The 20927-nt window shown below is 37.1% G+C and overlaps 1 protein-coding gene across 1 annotated transcript in view; it reads left to right on the top strand.

Moving 5' to 3' along the window:
- The window catches only part of LOC126336273 (uncharacterized), a 737143-nt gene that overhangs the window by 685246 nt on the left and 30970 nt on the right, over nt 1–20927 (top strand). The window contains exon 22 of the mRNA XM_049999768.1: nt 18342–18551. Within this exon, the coding sequence (XP_049855725.1) occupies nt 18342–18551 (210 nt within the window). The remainder of the gene's footprint in view (nt 1–18341; nt 18552–20927) is intronic.

The raw sequence follows: 20927 nt of genomic DNA, 5'->3' as shown, positions 1-20927 counted from the left end.
AATTTTCCAGTTGGAACCACTATTAATCTCACAAGTACTTGAATTGTTAATGGTGAGTCTTTGTCCATCATGGTCAGAGAGACCATTCAGGACTTGCCTAAGAGCTATGTCATCAATCTTGGTTATGTCAATAAATGTATTATCAATTAATGATTTTGTTCATGAAGTTATTCGCATGGGAAAATTTACAACAGAAGCAAGATTATATGAGGACATCAAGTTCTCAAGGTCTATTCTATTTAGCAAATTTGCATTGAATAAGAATTATTTAAAGCCAGCTCTATGGCACATACTTCAAACTGTTGATCTATACAAAAATTCTGCACATTAATTACACTACATGTGATGCTGTTTGTGTCGTAGATCGCTACTCCACCTTTTTCTATGAATTTTCTACAGTAAGATGTTGCTAAGCAGTAATTATCTATAGCAAGTTTTTCAATGTCTGATATAACATGGTGCTCACTAAAGCACAGAACATGGGCACAATCTATACCTTGTTGCTCCTGGATATTAATTAAGAGTTCATTAATCTTGTTGCTCAGGCTACATATGTTTTGATGGTAAATAGTCAGATTTTGATTTCCAGAATCACTTACACATTTATCCCTAAAAAAGAAATATCAGTTGACAGAGTGGGTTTAGTATTTTTCACTATCCATTTATTCAAGTTGGTCTGTTTCCATGTACTGGGAGGGTGGGAAGAATCAGCTTTACCTGCTTTTTTAAGCAGCCATTTGTCCAATGTTGTCTGTCTGTACCCATTACATTCCTGCAGTCTTCATGTGTTGTGGAGCACTCATTCTTCTAATGTGTGTGTTTTGAGTATACATTGTTCCTAGCAGTTATGACGATTTCACAAATAATGGATGCTAAGTGACTTTTTCCGTGCCGATTGAGGTGGAGGCCTTGAGTGGTGTAAAGTTCTCTACCAAAATTTTGCACGTTAACCATTTGTACATTTGCATAACCATTGCAAATTTCTGCATATTGACTGTTTGTATATGCTACTGCCCTGTTAACACACGAGAATTGAGGCAAGTCATACCTGTGTGTAATATCAAGAACAATGATATTTGAGTCGTCTAGGTGGTTTGGAACAGATTTTAAGGCATTAACAGCATGCAGACCATTGTTCTGTGCAACGTCATTGCATCAGTACAAATTACAATGAAATCTTCCTTCTTTGTCTTTCGAGAAATATTGTTTACAGGTGAAAGCACTTGGTCAAATTGAGCGCCAGGTTTAATAAAACCTGAAGCATTTACTTCACTGTTTACGCTTCTTATTTTGTGTGCAAGGCCTCTACTCTAAGATGACTATCACCCATTAAATATACATTTACTTTTCTTGCTGCATTTGTTGTGTCAGTTAAATTAACTGTCATCTTGAATGTTGAATTTACCTTGCTTCTGTTTACGAGTGATGGTTTTGGCTTGTGAGGTTTCACATTTTGCTTAATAACAGACTTTTCTTTCAGATGGTGCACGATTTGATCTTTTGTAGATAGGCCTACCGTTTTTTGGAACATGGCAGGAGAATTTGTTACTAAAGATGATGGAATGTTCATGCTATGGTTAGCCTTACCGGTACACCCAGAATGTGTTGGAATACTTGAAATGGTGATGGAATCTTCGGTCACTGTGTACACTTTATCTCTGTTGAATTCACTTACGCCCTGATCAGCGGTTTTCGGTTTCCTATGATCATTTTCAAGACATTTCAGTCTATCACCTAACACTTTGTTTTCTGCCAAGGATGTGTGCACAATTTCTTGCAATAAATTGATAGTTTCACCTAGTTTTGTTTTGTCAGGATGGACTTCACATGTTACACACTTACATTTTGAGATGGATGATTTTTCACTGCAGATTTTTTGTGTGGAACTAGACTTGAAACTTTGCAAAGCACTTTTGTTGATCATCTTCTTGCCATTGATGCTGGATAACATTTGAAAATTTGAAATAATTGGAGGCACAAATTCACTAAACTTCTCAGTCACTGCCGCCATCATGTGACATGAGCTGTGATTGGCTCAAAATGCATCAAAATCTCTGTTTCAATGCTTCAGAAACTAATGTGCTGCGTTTGGTGGGAATTGACTTAATACTTTGTAATATGAAGATATCCAGCATAGAGTAATACGAATATATGCAGCGTACATGTTGCTGCACATCAAAGATCTTTCCTAAATGCTGTTTTCTTTTTTTTTGGGAGGGGGGGCATTTTCTAAAGTGCCAGGAAGTTCTACACCAGTGTATAAAAACTTAACCATTTAAAGAATTGACAAGTTTTCCAGTTTCAAGGGAAAATATACTGTCACTTGACATGGAAAAAGCATATGTTATCCCAGGAAAAGTGTATTTTTAACTGGGAAATCAGGGAATTTTTTTTCCTTGTCCACATATACATCCTGCATATTCTCCTTTCAAGACATCATCCATTAGATTCAACTCCAGTTCCAAGCCTTTTGCTGTCTCTGACAGAATTACAATGTAATCGGCAAACATCAAAGTTTTTATTTCTTCTCCCTCAACTTTAATTACTACTCCAAATTTCTTTTGGTTTCCTTCACAGTTTGTTCAGTGTACAGACTGAAGAACATTGGGAATAGACGACAATTCTATCTCACTCCCTTCTCAACCCTTGCTCACTTTCATGTCTGTACAAGTTGTAAATAACCTTTCACTCCTTGTATTTTACTCCTGCTAGCCTCAGAATTTCAAAGAGAGTATTCCAGTCAACATCAGCAGAAGCTTTCTAGGTCTATAGATGCAGTGAATGTAGGTTTGCCCTTCCTTAACCTATTTTCTAAGATAACTCATAGGATCAGTATTGGCTCGCATATTCCTAAATTTTTCCAGAATCCAAACTGATCTTCTCCAAGGTCAGTTTCTATAATTTTTTTCCCTTTTTCTGTGAAGAATTTGTGTTAGTATTTTGCAGTGATGACTTACTAGACTGATAGGTCGGTAATATTCACACCTGTCAGCACCTGCTTTCTTTAGAATCGGAATTGTTACATTTGTCTTGAAGTCGAAGGGTATTTTGCCTGGCTCATACATCTTGCACATCAAATATTAACAAAGAAATTCCATGTAACAGAAGCTCTATGAAAAGAAACTTCAATGAAAAAAAAACAATTAACTGTATTTAGAAATATGTTAAGAGAGGTTGAATGGCTTTATGACAGCTTTATTTCAAGTAGTAGTGACTTTGACAATTTTTAATCAGTTTTCTTGGTGTGTTTAATGAAACTTTTCCACTTAGAACCACATGTAACAAATTCACTGGAAAAGTTAAATGGATAACTCTAGGTATAAAAATTTCTAGTGCTAGGAGGAGGCAACTGCATAATGAACTGAAATATAATAAAAACAGGTATTTTATTGAATATGTTAGACATTATAAAGCTACCTTCAAAAAGTTGTGAAAGCTGCCGAACAAATGGCAGACAAGAAGTTCATTTCACAACATAAAAGTAAAACAAAGTCAGTGTGGTCTGTTGTCAAATCAGAGTTAGGCATTGGAATTAATAGAAATGAAATATCTAGGATTAAAGTAAATGATAGCCTTATTGTAAACTCAGCTCAAATATCAAATCAGAGTAAAGTAAACCCCTTTGGACTCCAGCAAGGAGCTGAGTATCTCACAGATTTTAAAAAAAAGTCTCAATAAAGCATGTGGAAAATATTATATTATCATTAAAAAATAAAAGCTCAGCAGGGTGGGAAGGGATACTGACTAAAGTGATTGAAGCAGTGTATCACATAACAGAAATATTAGCATCTCCACTAACTAAAATAATTGATCAATCTTTTGAACAGTGATGCTTTCCTGATGCGTTGAAGTATGCCAAAGTCAGACCTCTGTTCAAGAAAGCGTCAAAAGAAGAGATGGAAAACAATTGTCTTGTTTCTATTCTTTAATGTTGTCGAAAATAGCTGCAAACCAGATACAAAATTTTATTGTAAAAAATGACATTATTATAAATAATCAATTTGGATTCCAACCAGGAAAAAACACCCTGGATGCAGTAAATAACTTTATTGAAAAGACATGCAAAGCACTGGACTAGAGGAGTTGCTGGCATTTTTTGTGATCTTAATAAATCTTTCGACTCTGTAAACCGTACCTTGCTTATCTACATATTTGATAAATAAGGGATTAATGGCGGTGGTTCATGGTGTGGGTTCCTGTAGTCATGTCCTAGTTCATGAACGACGGGCAACGTATGAGTGGCCAAGTAAGTGGTCCCGACAGTCGGTATACCAATTACTTTGGAATAAGGCTGGGTATCTCGGACATATTCTGAGTCGTGGTCACCTTTGTGCTCATATGGCAAAGACTACCAAATCCACCGGTTAGTCCCTCAACTGTTAGGGGTAAAACTCAATGAGACTCGGGGCAAGTAAGGCTAGCAACCTGCTTCCCTGATATTTTAAATATGATGCTGGCAACAATCAGAACAAAATGCCTCGGACCTTTGGAGGTGACGGAGTCCCACCTCTAACTGACAAGGGGCTGGACGTTTTAGCTGTTAGTGACACATACATCTACATCTACATTTATACTCCGCAAGCCACCCAACGGTGTGTGGCGGAGGGCACTTTACGTGCCACTGTCATTACCTCTCTTTCCTGTTCCAGTCTCGTATGGTTCGCGGGAAGAACGACTGTCTGAAAGCCTCCGTGCACGCTCTAATCTCTCTAATTTTACATTCGTGATCTCCTCGGGAGGTATAAGTAGGGAGAAGCAATATATTCGATACATCATCCAGAAACGCACCCTCTCGAAACCAGGCGTGCAAGCTACACCGCGATGCAGAGCGCCTCTCTTGCAGAGTTTGCCACTTGAGTTTGTTAAACATCTCCATAACGCTATCACGGTTACCAAATAACCCTGTGACGAAACGCGCCGCTCTTCTTTGGATCTTCTCTATCTCCTCTGTCAACCCGATCTGGTATGGATCCCACACTGATGAGCAATACTCAAGTATAGGTTGAACGAGTGTAAGGGGTGAGAAAGAAGAGGAATTGGGAGAATACAAGTTCTACCAGTCAGGAGTCAAAGCAGGAATAGCACAATGGGGTGTAGGGCATTACATCAGGAAAGAAATGGAACCCAGCGTAGTTGCAGTAAGGTATGTAAACGAATGACTGATGTGGGTAGATTTGACAGTGTCTAGCAAGAAAATTAGGATTGTCTCAGTATATTCGCATTGTGAAGGGACAGATCAAGATAAGATGGATAGTTTTTATGAGGCACTCAGTGATGTAGTTGTTAGAGTAAAGGACAAGGACAGTGTTCTGCTCATGGGTGATTTTAATGCCAGGATTGGAAATCGAACAGGAGGGTATGAAAACGTTATGGGTAAATTTGGAGAGGATATGGAGGCCAACAGGAATGGGAAACAACTCTTGGATTTCTGTGCCAGTATGGGCTTAGTAATCACACAGTACTAGAAATGGCTAAAGAAAGTCTTGGAACAGTAGTGTGTAAAAGTGGGATGAAGCAAACAGCTTGGTGGAATGAGACAGTCAAGGCAGCCTGTAAAAGGAAAAAGAAGGCGTATTAAAAATGGCTACATACTAGAACTCAGGTAGACAGAGAAAGTTATGTTGAAGAAAGAAACAAAGGCAAACAGATAATTGCAGCATCCAAGAAGAAATCTTGGAAAGACTTTGGAAACAGGTTGGAGACTATGAGTCAAGCTTCTGGAAAACCATTCTGGAGTGTAATTAGCAGTCTTCGAAAGGGAGGTAAGAAGGAAATGACAAGTATTTTGGACAGGTCAGGAAAACTGCTGGTGAATCCTGTGGATGCCTTGGGCAGATGGAGGGAATATTTTGAAGAGTTGCTCAATGTAGGTGAAAATACGATCAGCAATGTTTCAGATTTCGATGTAGAATGGGATAGGAATGATGATGGAAACAGGATCACATTTGAGGAAGTGGAGAAAATGGTCAATAGATTGCAGTGCAATAAAGCAGCTGGGGTGGATGAAATTAAGTCGGAACCCATCAAATACAGTGGAACGTCAGGTCTTAAATGGCTACATAGGATAATTGAAATGGCTTGGGAGTCGGGACAGGTTCCATCAGACTGGACAAAAACAGTAATCACACCAATCTTTAAACATGGAAACAGAAAAGATTGTAACAACTACAGAGGTATCTCTTTAATCAGTGTTGTGGGTAAAATCTTCTCAGGTATTGTTGAAAGGAAAATGCAAGTATTAGTCGAGGACCAATTGGATGAACATCAGTGTAGGTTTAGGCCTCTTAGAGGTTGTCAGGACCAGATCTTCAGTTTATGGCAAATAATGGAGAAGTGTTATGAGTGGAACAGGGAACTGTATCTATGCTTTATAGATCTAGAAAAGGCATATGACCTTGTTCCTAGGAGGAAGTTATTGTCTGTTCTAAGAGGTTATGGAATAGGAGGCAAACTTTTGCAAGCAATTAAAGGTCTTTACATGGATATTCAGGCAGCAGTTAGAGTTGACGGTAAATTGAGTTCATGGTTCAGAGTAGTTTCAGGGGTAAGACAAGGCTGCAACCTGTCTCCACTGTTGTTTATATTATTTATGGATCATATATTGAAAACAATAGACTGGCTGGGTGAGATCAAGATATGTGAACACAAAATAAGCAGTCTTGCATATGCGGATGACTTAGTTGTGATGGCAGATTCAATTGAAAGTTTGCAAAGTAATATTTCAGAGCTAGATCAGAAATGTAAGGACTATGGTATGAAGATTAGCATCTCCAAAACGAAAGTAATGTCAAAGGGAAAGAAATATAAACGGATTGAGTGCCAAATAGGAGGAACAAAGTTAGAACAGGTGGACAGTTTCAAGTACTTAGGATGCATATTCTCACAGGATAGCAACATAGTGAAATAACTGGAAGCGAGGTGTAGCAAAGCTAATGCAGTGAGTGCTCAGCTACGATCTACTCTCTTCTGCAAGAAGGAAGTCAGTAACAAGACTAAGTTATCTGTGCACCGTTCAATCTTTTGACCAACTTTGTTGTATGGAAGCGAAAGCTGGGTGGATTCAGGTCACCTTATCAACAAGGTTGAGGTTACAGATATGAAAGTAGCTAGGATGATTGCAGGTACTAGCAGATGGGAACAATGGCAGGAGGGTGTCCACAATGAGGAAATCAAAGAAAAACTGGGAATGAACTCTATAGATGTAGCAGTCAGGATGAACAGGCTTAGATGTTGCGGTCATGTTACATGCATGGGAGAAGCAAGGTTACCCAAGAGACTCATGGGTTCAGCAGTAGAGGGTTATTAGGAGTTGGGGCAGACCAAGGAGAAGGTACCTGTATTCGGTTAAGAATGATTTTGAAGTAATAGGTTTAACATGAGAAGAGCCACCAATGTTAGCACTGAATAGGGGATCGTGGAGGAATTTTATAAGGGGGCTATGCTCCAGACTGAACGTTGAAAGGCATAATCAGTCTTAAATGATGATGATGATGATGATGATGGGATTAATGGCAATACTCTCAAATGACTTACATTGTACCTGTAGAACAGAAAACAAAGGGTAACTATCACTTCAAATGTGGTGAATTATTTTTCGAAGTGGAGACAAGGTGTGTCTCAAGGCTCCATTTTGGGGTCAATCTTGTTCCTATCCTGTGTGAATGACTTGTCCACAAATCCCATCAGTTCCATTTGCAGGTGATATCTCTGTTTTAATTGAAGATGGTGATGAGGGAAAAGATCCCAAGCTTCGTTGTGAACACACTGGATACTCTAGGAAACTGGTTCCAGTTAAATGGGTTGAAACTGAACATTGCAAAAACACATATGGTACATTTCCAAACCAAATGCTCAAAATGTGCAGAGGTTAAAATACAATGCAGTAATCAACTTATGGAAGAAGTTGACACTGCCAAATTCCTAGGACTAAATGTGGACAAGAACTTGAACTGGAACACACATATTGACTCCTTATCAAATAAACTAAGCAGTTTTGCATTTGCAATGCAGATACTTGCAAATATTACCAAAATGAGTACACAAAAAATAGCATACCATTGTTATTTTGAATGTGTCATTAGGTATGGTATAATTTTCTGGGGAGGTTCAAGTAGAATATGCCGTATACTGAAACATCAGAAAAAAATGGTCAGATAGTTGTGTACTGCACAGAAAACAGAATCTTGTTGCCATTTATTTTGACAACTGCAAATCCTAACTGTATCCTCCATATAAATTTACGAATTGTTATCTTCCTACACGGCAGGCAAAAATTATTTGAGGAAAATCATTTTAACCACACATACAACACAAGAAATAAAAATAATTTTATGCTTCCCACTCACAAATTTAAATTATATGAACGGGCTCCACAGTATAACAATATATAACAAATTAATGCGCAAAAATATATTTAATGTTAAGGCAGAGATCCTAAAAATAAGGCTACATCAGATTCTGGGGGAGAAATGCTACTATTTGATAGAAGAATTTTTAGGGTATGACATGATAATTTGAGCTAGGGGAATTTAGTGTTAGATCTTTAGATACTATTTTTATTATTGTTATTATTATTATCTCTGCCTTTTGTGTGTATAGGACAGAATTGTATTATTATTATTATTATTATTATTATTATTATTATGCTGTATGTAAACATCAGCTTTCTATGTTTACATGTAAATTTTACCAAACTTTTGACGTGTCTCCTGTACCTGGATCAAGTGATTTTGATAATGTATGTTATGAAACTATTAAACCACAATTCACAATTAGCTAGTTCTTCCAAGGATCTCAGCAGTTCTGATGGAATGTCATCTGCCCCCAGGGCCTTCATCTTTCTGTGCTCTGTCACATTCTTCTTTCAGTATCATAGCTCCCATCTAATTTTCATCTACGTCCTCTTCCATTTCTATAATATTGCCTCCAAGTTCATCTCCCTTGTACAGACCCTTTAGATACCCCTTCCACCTTTCAGCTTTCTCTTCTAAGGTTAGGATTGGTTTGTCATCTGAGCTCTCGATATTTGTACTGCTCAAATTTCTCTCATCTTATCTTTGTGCTCCATATGTGAAATGTATGTCAGCAGTAGTAGAATTGTTCTGCTGGTAGCCTCAGATACTGCTTCACTAAATTTTCTTATTAGTGCCTTGTGAAAATAACATAGTCTTCCCTCCACAGATTCCCATTTGAGTTCACAAAGCATCTCAATAATACTTCCGTGATAGTTGAACCTGTCGGTAACAAATCTATTGGGATGACTCTGAATTTCTTCAATGCCTTCTTCAATCTGACTTGGCGGAAATCCCACACACTTGAACAGAACTCAAGAATGGCTCACAATGAGCTACACTTTCCTGAAATTCTCCCAATACCTTCCCTGCTAACATCTGTATGTGTTCATTCCATTTCATACCACTTTGCACCTCTATGCCTAAATATTTAATTGATTCGACTGCACTGAGGAGCGCACCACTAGTGCTGCATTCAAACACTGCTACTCATTTCTCTACACTTAGAGGAAGTCTCCATTTGCCACCCCAACAGAAACTCTGCCAGAGTCTTCTCGCATCACCACTTAATGCGGACACCTCCCTGTGCACCACAGCATCACATTGCTGCCCACCCTGTCTACAACATACCTACGTCATTTTTTATGATTTACATGATAAATTAAAAGGTATTTGGTAAACTATTAAGATCACACATGTTGAAATTTGTCCTTTAAAAAATAAACAATAATTTAGATTTTCATGTTCTTTATTAGAACGTGAGACTGTCGGGTGATAAACTTTTATTATTTTCGAGACTATCCTTGTATTGATTTTTAGAACTGTTCATTGTAATCTATAAGCACAGTATGAAAAGGATAGATTACTGCTCACCAAATAGAGGAGCTGTTGAATGTCAGACAGGCACATTGAATAAAGTATGCTCATTATTATTTAACTAGCAGACTTTAGTTCCTCATCAGATATAAACAAAACACACAACCACATATGCACAGCTCATGTGGACTTAGTTTGATAGGTAAATCATGTCTAGCAATCTTTATTCAATGTTCTTGTCTGCCACTTAATGGCTTCTCCTATAATGAGTAGCAATTTATCGTCCAGCCAAATTCCACTCATCACCGGAGGCAAAATCAAATACAGTCAGCAGCCTCAGTTGCAGAAGAGGAAGTTTCCCAGCGGTTGAGAGAGCAGAAACGTGGCTTGCTGTAACTGTTGTGGCATTTTAATCAATCGTGTAATATATAGAGTACTATTCGAAGCACTGTAGATGAAGCTATTGGAGGAAATAGATAATCATCTGAGACAATATCGAGCAGACTTCGGGAAAAGAAGATCACTGGAAAAAATACTGGAAAATCCTGTCTGCAAAAACTTAGCAGTAGACTTTGTAGACTAAAAAAGAATTGTGTTTCAGTGAATAGGGAAATTTTGTTTGATGTACAGATGGGATCTGGAGTGTGTGCCAAAACGATGGACATTATCGACAAACATTAATGGTGGCCCACTTCAAGGTAAAATTAATGGGAGAGCTCTCTGACGAGTTTGATATTAAAACGGGACAGGGCAATTGGTGTCACTGATTCTACTCAAATGTATTTTGGTGAGGATAATCTGTGAATGGGAGAAAGACGTGAACAGGGAAGGAATGCTCAACCAACTACACGTCTGAGATTCTAGAAGTGCCTATCGAGATGCACTGCCCTGCATACTCTGGTGATCTCACGATCCTCTCTCAGATAACTAACACAACTACAGAGGGGATAAATATGTTGACACAGCAAGCAAAAAAATTAAGACACCAAATTTTATTCTTGGGCAGAGAGGAGGAGAGGGGGGGGGGGGGGGACATACAGCAAATGTGAAGCAGACCCTCATCACCAGAAGACAAGAGCGTGGCAGAAGCTCGCATCTCTTTCACTACTTTTCAGTTGTCAATAATAGTAAGGTGAGCTGGCTACAGCTTTTCACGGGGCATGTGATTCATACAAGAGAGAGGCCATTACAGACGAGCTAAATTAAGACAATACAACATAGTGATTAATTAATTTTGTGTTTGCATGCGTGGGTGGGTGGGTGGATGGATGCACACACACACACACACACACACACACACACACACGTGGTCACAAATACCTCCAAATGATAAGAATGTTGGAACAAAGAGTAGACAAGAAATTTGGAAGATAATCTGCAAGATAAACAGTCCAACTATCTGGTATGGACGATACGGATTATGAGAAAGGGAGTAATTGTACCCAGAAAATGATAGATTAATTGAGACAATTAGAAAAAGAAGACTAAAATTTTATAGGCAGCTGATTGGGATGGATTAGAAGATACTGAGAATACAGATGTTTAAGATACTTACAATAGTCCAAAAATTTATAATAAGGAGTTAGGAGTGTGAGAAAGGATCCTGAATATGCTGGTTTAAATTGAGGAACATCTCAGTACAGACAAAGTGTAATGACAGCTTTAAAGGTTTCCACAATGAACAGAGGACAGACAGAGCAAAGATGACAGGCTGCCAGAGGAAGAATGTGAAGATTTTTGGCTGTATAGAAAGCTTCCAGTAATGTGTAACTGTTGTTTAATGTAGTCTTTAATGGCTGTTACCAGATATGAAAATAAAAATCAGCCCTACTCACTAATATCCTCATCGACCTGCTACTCTAGAGTATAAGACTTGTCTTGATGGCCTCAGTTCTGTCAGCTGCAATACTCTTATTCCACTTGATATTATATAGTTAAACATCCAGTGGCAGCAGTTGATATGTGTTTGTGAGGTTATGGTGTCTATGTGGACTATACTAAAAGCCATTATGTTTCAGTGTCCATAATGTTTTAATTAAACAGAGCTTCATGTAGGAAGGAGCAGAGGCAGAACTAGTACACTCAGTACAATAGCTTAAAAAATGATCTGCATATTAAAATACCAGCGGCTGCCACAATTGTCATTTGGTAATGCATAACATGAGAGGTGCAGACATTCTCTATAACACAAAGATCAAATTGTTTTTCAAACTGCCAAAGAATACAAAAAGCTTAAAGGGAGCTACTTTTAAGTGTTTTTGAAGGAGTATCCTACAAACAACAGTTTTTATAATGTTAAATATTTCCTGTCAGAGGAGCAGGTTATCTATTTTAAAAAAAAAGTATTACACCATCAGTTGATGAGTTACAGTTTATCATATTTACGAATCATTGCCTATAGAAGTTATTTTGATTTGTAATTTATTTTCTAGAATTTTTCTAGAAACATATCACCTGAGAATGACTTGATAATAAGTCAAAACCTGTAATGATACCACTTGCATAACCTGTGGTAGAAGTTTACAATAATAATAATAATAATAATAATAATAATAATAATAGTAATACCGATAATCAAAGATTAAAAGATGGCCACCACATTTTGGTAAAGGGGTATGCCCAGCCTTTGTATGATTGTTTATTAGTTTTTATTTATAGTGAATAATACATATTGTATTTTTGTATTGATTCCAGAAAATTATGACACAAATTGTAAGATGTGGCCATAATTTAAAAAATCTTACGTTTGACTGTGGACAGTAAGTAAATGAATATGTGGGTATGCTTACATACTGAAACACACTATCTGAATTTCCTCAGGCCACAATTTTAAAATTCCTGTATGCTTTCACTCAGAACACTGTACCAGTATTACAGGAGCACAGATGGCAGAGTAAGGAATCAAAAAAACACTCAGCAATAAGAACTCCATTTCTTCATCTGTACACCTTTCGGGAATGTTCTGTGTAAGTCGACTGACTGAAGCTGTAGCTGTAGCACAATATCTACTTGCTACAGGTGAAGAGTTCGGCCAAGCAGTCAGCCCGTGCCAAATTGTGAAAAAATTGGTTCGCATCAGGTGCATTTCTTCATCAGGTCATTCCAAAATATTTCTGTCTGCTGATGATTCTAGTGTGATAGTGAAGGATGTCAATCAAGACAAAGGCCATGTATCAAATACTGCAGTTCGAGACATAAGTCTGTGGCTTGTAGAAAAGAAATTGATTCTAAATCACAATAAGACTCAGTTTTTACAGTTTCTATCACACAATTCAACTAAGACTGACTTGTCGATTATACTGAAAGGACATACAATTAGTGACTCAGAAAAAATCAGATTTTTAGGTATTTGGATAGATGATAAACTGTTATGGAAAGCCCATGTTTGGGATCCTGTTCAAAAACTGAGTGCTGCTATATTTACCATTAGAACAGTATTTGCAGTAAGTGAGGTCCAGCAAAAATTAATCTACTTTGCCCATTTTCATTTGCTTATACTGCATTATATTCTGGATTAACTTTCCCTTTCACAGGTTCAGAAGTGGGCAGTTCGAGCAATAAGTGGTGTACGTTCATGAACATCTTCTCAACCCCTGGTCGGGAGACTGGGAATTCTGACATTGGTCTCCCAATATTTGTTTTCTTTAATGTTGTTTGTTGTTAAAAATATGAGCTTTTTCCCAAGAATTAACAGCTTTCACTCAGTTAATATAAGACAGAAATCCAATCTGCATTTGGGTAATACCTCCTTGACTCTCAGAAAATGGGATGAAAAATGGAACTTAAAAGAGATGAGGAGAAACAGGATACACTTTAAGTGGTCAATCTCCTCAGTTCCGACTTACTCTACCACTAGCACGGCTCTTAGTTCAGCAATCTCCCCCTTCACAAGCACAGTTGATGTTCTCTGAGGGGAAGGGAGAGGTTTGGTGTACCATGTAAGACATTTGGTGTAAACATGTAAAAAATACTGAAAATCATTCGTGTGCACTCCTTTATTAAATGCAAAGAAACAGAAGGATATTATCTTTGAACAATTCATGATTATGGTGTCCAAATTTCTCAGACCTCGATCTGTCAGGTTTTTTAAGGACTGCTGATTGACAGTGTTCTTCTGGTGGTGCAGTGGAGTTTTCAATTCCATTTTGTGTACAACATTTTGATGATCATTCCAGTCATCATATTCAGGTGCCTGTAGCTGTGCTGTTTGGCAGCTTTTGAGATGGCTCTGGTTTATGTTGCCATGACAAAAATGCAATTAAAGATTATAATAAGTGTAAAGTGTTTGCTTAGAAGGTGATAAAAGGAGTTCAGTGCACAGAATGTTGACACTGTTCCACAAGAAACGCCCAAAAGTGTGTGTAGAATTTGTAACGAATTACCTTACTGGGAAATGGTGCACTTGGGTTGCGGAAATACGAAGAACGAGAAATAGTAAATGCTGTCAGGGACAAAAATGAAATAATAAAAGTGCTTCAGAGTGATATCAATGCTTTAAACAATAGGTACATTCCTCTCAGTGACAAATACAAGGGCTTAGAATTGAGACTATGTGGAAAAGACTCCCATCCGAATGACATCCACACTTCGAGTTAAGATAAATGGCACTGAGCAAAAAAACATCGTCTCCTCGAGTACTGTGGAGGAGAAAATCAAAACTGTCAGCAAAATAACTGTGACCAATAAATTCCAATAAATTCACTGCACTGAATTTTGAAGATTGTTAGGAAATACCGTGTGAAAAAAATACTGTTCGGCACTCGCTTTCTAGTTAATACGAGACGTCTGATATGAAAGTGCAGCAGTGTCTGCAGAAACACGAGATGAAATTATTTGGGTAGGCCACATACGAAACATTTCTAATCTAATGTTGATGTAGGCCGGGAACAGTCTAAGTATTTACAGTGAAGTAAAACCATGAGGCAAATTTCGACACAGTTACTGCTGGTATAAACAGTGAACGCTCGGAACTCACAAAAAAGGACTGTGTAGTGCTGATCGGAGATGCAAACAAGGTAAACAAAAACAATGCCAACTAATTCATCAAGAAACTGATCTTAGTAATATAATATCTACACTTCACCAATGTTATTGTAGCCACTCTACCACTCATGTGTGACCTGACTGATTGGTCATGTGTTAGTACAGAAATAAGGCAAACTTATACTGAGATATTTTTGTGCTAAATTTACAAACATAAAATTATTAAATATTAGTGGCTATGAAAGGAACAGTTTCACTGGACGTGGTATGCAACTGAATCAGTGTGTCAAAAAGAGAAACTACTAAAACGGACCAAATTTTACAGGGTTTGGTCCAAAAATAACGACAAGCTTCCTGAAGAGGAAATTAAATCACACAAAAATAAAAAAAGGATCTTAATGGCTCAGAGAGGGAACAAAAAAGATATGAAGCAGGCCCACTTACCATGCTGCAAGTCAATATTTGCAGCATTAGTAACAAGCTGTTAGAGTTAGAACATTGTTGAAAATAAAAAAAAAAAAAAAATAAAAGTGATGTACTGTGTGTCTCAGAACACTGGCTTGCAGAATATCAGGTATATTTGTTTATACCTAATGAGTAAATTCTGGCAGCTATAATGTGTAGAAACGAGTAAAAAAATGGAGAGGCTGCGATATTTATCAGACAATGTATACAATTCTCTAAAATACATGTAAGTTCATACTCATCAGAATTAAACAGTGAATTTACCTGTATAAGACTGATATACCAAAATATTGTAGTTGTTTGTGTGTATAGAGCTCTAGACAGTGATGTTAACTTATTTTTCAAGAAATTTGAACAGATGATGAGAAACATCTTAAAACTCAAAACAAATGTAGCAATATGTGGTGATTTCAACACTGACTTGCTAGACACATAGGAACAAAAACATTCTTGAACCTACTCAGATCAATAAATCTGTATTATGCTGACAACAGCCAGACCCTTGGAAAAGCCTGTTTGGACAATATTATAGTTAATTTTTCAAGAGACTTACATAGTGTAAGCATTGCTGAAGAATGTTTTGCAGATCTTGATCCTCTACTCCTAAAATACCAGTATACAGATTCAGATAAGAATTATAAGGTTGCAAATAAGAAGTCAAGCATGACTTGGGTTAGAGGTCAGAAAGAGAAATATGTTACGTTATTCACAGACTCCCTCAGAAAAGTAAACTGGTACTTTGTTTATGAATATAACACAGGTCAATCAACTCTATTTAATAATTTCCTTAAGATATATGTTGACCTATGGTACTCTTGCTCACCAATGAAAAGAAACAGTACTAAACAAAATAGAAAAGGTAAAAATCTTAAACGGTACACTGATGACTCTGCTAGTATCCAGGAAAAGGTGCTTTCATTGTACAAAACATATAAAAACAATGACAAATGTGGGACAGAACAAAATGATACTTATTATAAAGACTACCTGAAATGTAAAACTCATTACAAAACCAACCTTAAACTTGCCAAACAAGCTGCTTATGAAAATTACAATGAAGGAGCCCCAAACAAATGCAAGGCTGCTTGGGATATTATAAAACAAGAACATTCTTCCACCCAAACACAAGATGTTCTACTTGAGCCAGAAGAGCTCAACAAATATTTTACAACTACAGTAAATGAATTAAAATCAAAAATTAAACAGTCAGACATACCAGCGATTGATATACTTGCTGATCAGCTACCTAAAGGTCACGAATTTCACTGGGACCATGTCACACCCATAGATATTCATTAATATTGTTAGAAAATTTTCAAACTCGAAAAGCATGGACTACTACTGGCTATCTAACTACACAATAAAAAGGACAGTACACCTCATTTGCAATCCACTTGCTTTTATTACGAATAAATGCCTAGAAGTTAGAGGAGTTTTCCCTGATCAGCTCAAAATTTCCAAAATTCTACCTATATACAAAAATGGTGAAAAACACCTCCCTGAAAACTATAGACCAGTGTCTAGTGTACCAATCTTTTCCAAAATATTTGAAGCCATTTTCCACAGACAGCTAAGCAACATTTTTGAAAAGTATGACCTTCTCTGTAATAGACAGCAGAGTTTTTGACAAGGGAAAAATACCGCCTCTGCAGTCCTTGAAATAGTTAGACTTTAACTGCATTTGAAAATAAATAAACAGTCTCACTTGAACTTTGTGATCTGAGTAAAGCATTTGAGTGTATCCCCTTTGACATCCTACTAGCCAAACTAAAGTATTATGGTAAAAGTAATAGAGAGTTAGAAATGATCAACTGTTATGTAAATAACAGGAGTCAATTTGTGTCAATTCAGAATAGACAACCTTCTATGAATAGTGTCACATTTGGTGTACATCAGGGCTCTGTCCTTGGTCCTTTCTACTTAATTGTTGCAATTAATGATTTGCCATCATATGTTGGGTCTGAGTCAGTTATCTGCTATGCAAATGATACAATTTTAATCAGCACAGATCAAGATTTATCAAAGGCGCAGCAGAAATCACAGGACACTCTCACCTTAACACTAAACTGGTTGTTGGCTAACAAACTTCTATGTAATCCAGAGAAAACTCACCATCTGCAGTTGCAACTGGCTAAAGAGGTAGAAACAATACACATCGATTCCAAACTTAACTGGCAACCCCATATCAATCAGGTCGGCAAAAAGTTACCAAGGGGGTGTCCTATCTCATCTGGAATCTGTCTGACCTGGTGAGTAACAAATATGTCAGAACAGGTTACTTTGGAATTTTTAAGTCTCATATATCTTATGGGCTGCTGCTATGGGGCCACTCATGTCATGTCAGTGATGTACTACTGATGCAGAAAAAGGTGCTATGAATACTGTGCAAGGTTGGTCCAAGGGAACACTGCCATCCCTTATTCATCAAAATGAAAATAATGACAGTGAAAAATCTTTATATTTATGCTTCACTGATATGTACTGAAAAGAACAGAACAAAATTTTAATGCCAGAGAGAACATACACTTTCACGACACCAGAAACAAAGAGTGTTGACATTCCTAGACACAGGCTGACAAAAACAGGCAACTCTCACAAAGTGAACAGTTTGAAGTTATTTAACAAATCACTACATACTCCACTCAATACACCTTTCAAGAATTTTAAAAATAAACTGCACAAATGGTTAATAGACAATCCATACTACAGTCTTAAAAAATTCTTAGATACTTGTAACATAGAAATTGAGTTTTAAGTCTCTGACTGCAATACTGTACAATTGATTAATGTTGCATAAATAATTTGTACTTGTAATGTAAACACTAACCAATATAGTAACTTCTTACGTATCTTGACATCATTATAAAGCCTATTTCACTACATATGGTCAATAGCAAATAATGAATCTGAATCTGAACTCTCAGCACCTGAAGGAGATGACTGACTCAGTCATCGAAATATTTTGCATGAAATGGAAATGACTTGTCTGAAAACACCATTAATTCTTGGACTTTATTTTTTTCTGGCAACATTTTTTAATAATTGTATTTTTAATGTAAATTCCAGATCGCTATCCAGCAAGCAGCTCTCATGTTAGAAAGGTTTTATCCGAGCCACGTGCTGCGGCGGATACCTAACACTGAAGAGGAGTTCTGGGAAGGGCGAGGTCTTACAGCGGGTGACTGGGCCGGCTTAGCTGGCTGTATGTATACGGATATCTTCAGTCTTGACTTTCTGACACCGCTCGACGATTCCGACACTAAGTTTCGCTTAGAGGTTGGTTCAAACACAGTAGTGCGTGTGAAGTAGTTTTGGCAACGTATAATTTTCACAATTGTATATTTAATTTTAAAAAGTTAATAAAAGTTTGGAAACAAGTGGAATTTCAGTTCACAGAAAGAAGTGAACAAGCTTTTTGTGTATTGTACACTCACATTAAGTAACTTGCTGAACACAAGATAAACTAAGAGAAGCTGTTCAACAATAACTTTTAAAATATAATTTATAAACTTAAAGATTTGCCTCCAAGAATAAACCAAAGAAAGTTGCAGATTCAAAAACTTCAACATCAGACACAACCAAAAGATGGCAAATGTCAACTTTTGACACTATTAGTCCCTGACGTCACTGAATAGTCTTATTTCCTTCAGCCATGACATCTATTTCTATAGATGAAGGTATTTGGTTCCCTGAGAATTATTCTTTGTTTTCGTGCATTGCAAGAAGTACTTTTTTCCATCTTTGGTTGAAGCTATATTTAATGAATGGTAAATTAAAGTTTTGGGAAATATATGACATGCTGTATTCGTAGATGTGTTACATTTTGTATTGAATCTTTGTATAATTTCAGTGAAGTAATTAATGACTGTAATGTGGTTATTGAAGAAACAGTACCCTGTATTAACAAAACTAATGGAATAATCAGCATGACTTCAATAGAAAATGATTTAGTTGTTCAATCTGAGGAATTTAGATTTTTCTATAAAGTGTGGAATACCAATACTATGATCATATTTAGAGAAACAATGATGAAGAGATATTTTATTCTGGCCACTCCAAATGACAAGCCAGTCTGTCATTGATCTTCCACTTTACTACTCTATCTAGTGATGACCCCTTCAGTATTACGTTTCTTCTTTCCCACTGGTTTGTCTTTTGCAACATTCACCCCCTGCCTGTCAGTTCAGTATTTCTCACACTACCTTTTCAATTACACATAGTTAAATCTTGATGTTGTCTCCCCTGTCAACACGAGCTTCTCATGATTTGTCTTTTGCATTAATGTTGCCATTTTTTCTCTTGCGTTTCATCCTCTGTTTCATATATGCCCTTTTCAGCATTTTAATTTGCAACTTCTACTTTTTTATCTATTTTTATTCCTCCTGTTTCACATTTGTCTCTCACCATACTTCTAACTATATTCTGCCTCTATAACAACAAGAACAATTAATTTTTAACAAAATAATTTAATTTTAAAAGGTGGGAATTTAAGGAGATGGGACCTGGATAAACTGAAAGAACCAGAGGTTGTACAGAGTTTTACGGAGAGCATAAGGGAACAATTGACAGTAATGGGGGAAAGAAATACAGTAGAGGAAGAATGGGTAGCTTTGAGGGATGAAGTAGTGAAGGCAACAGAGGATAAAGTAGGTAAAAAGGCGAGGGCCGCTAGAAATCCTTGAGTAACAGAAGAAATATTGAACTTAAGTGATGAAAGGAGAAAATATATAAATGCAGTAAATGAAGCAGGCAAAAAGGAATACAAACGTCTCAAAAATGAGAAATGAGATCGACAGGAAGTGCAAAATGGCTAAGCAGGGATGGCTAGAGGATAAATGTAAGGATGTAGAAGCTTATCTCACTAGGGGCAAGATGAATACTGCCTACAGGAAAATTAAAGAGACCTTTGGAGAAAAGAGAACCACTTGTATGAATATCAAGAGCTCAGATGGAAACCCACTTCTAAGCAAAGAAGGGAAAGCAGAAAGGTGGAAGGAATATATAGGGGGTCTATACAAGGGCGATGTAATTGAGGACAATATTATGGAAATGGAAGAGGATGTAGATGAAGATGAAATGGGAGATACGATACTGCGTGAAGAGTTTGACAGAGCACTGAAAGACCTGAGTCGAAACAAGGCCCAAGGAGTAGACAACATTCTATTAGATCTACTGACGGCCTTGGGAGAGCCAGTCCTGACAAAACTCTACCACCTGGTGAGCAAGATGTACGAGACAGGTGAAATACCCTCAGACTTCAAGAAGAATATAATAATTCCAATCCCAAAGAAAGCAGGTGTTGACAAATGTGAAAATTACCGAACTATCAATTTAATAAGCCACAGCTTCAAAATACTAACACAAATTCTTTACAGACGAATGGAAAAACTAGTAGAAGCTGACCTTGGGGAAGATCAGTTTGGATTCCGTAGAAATATTGGAACAACGTGGCAATACTGACCCTACGACTTATCTTAAGAGCTAGATTAAGGAAAAGCAAACCTACGTTTCTAGCATTTGTAGACTTAGAGAAAGCTGTTGACAATGTTGACTGGAATACTCTCTTTCAAATTCTAAAGGTGGCAGGGGTAAAATACAGGGAGCGAAAGGCTATTTACAATTTGTACAGAAACCAGATGGCAGTTATAAGAG

The sequence above is a fragment of the Schistocerca gregaria genome, chromosome 2 (genome assembly GCF_023897955.1).
Source record: "Schistocerca gregaria isolate iqSchGreg1 chromosome 2, iqSchGreg1.2, whole genome shotgun sequence".
In the NCBI taxonomy this organism is placed as follows: domain Eukaryota; kingdom Metazoa; phylum Arthropoda; class Insecta; order Orthoptera; family Acrididae; genus Schistocerca; species Schistocerca gregaria.
The sequence above is the reverse complement of the archived record's forward strand: the minus strand, read 5'-3'. Positions and strand labels throughout refer to the sequence as shown.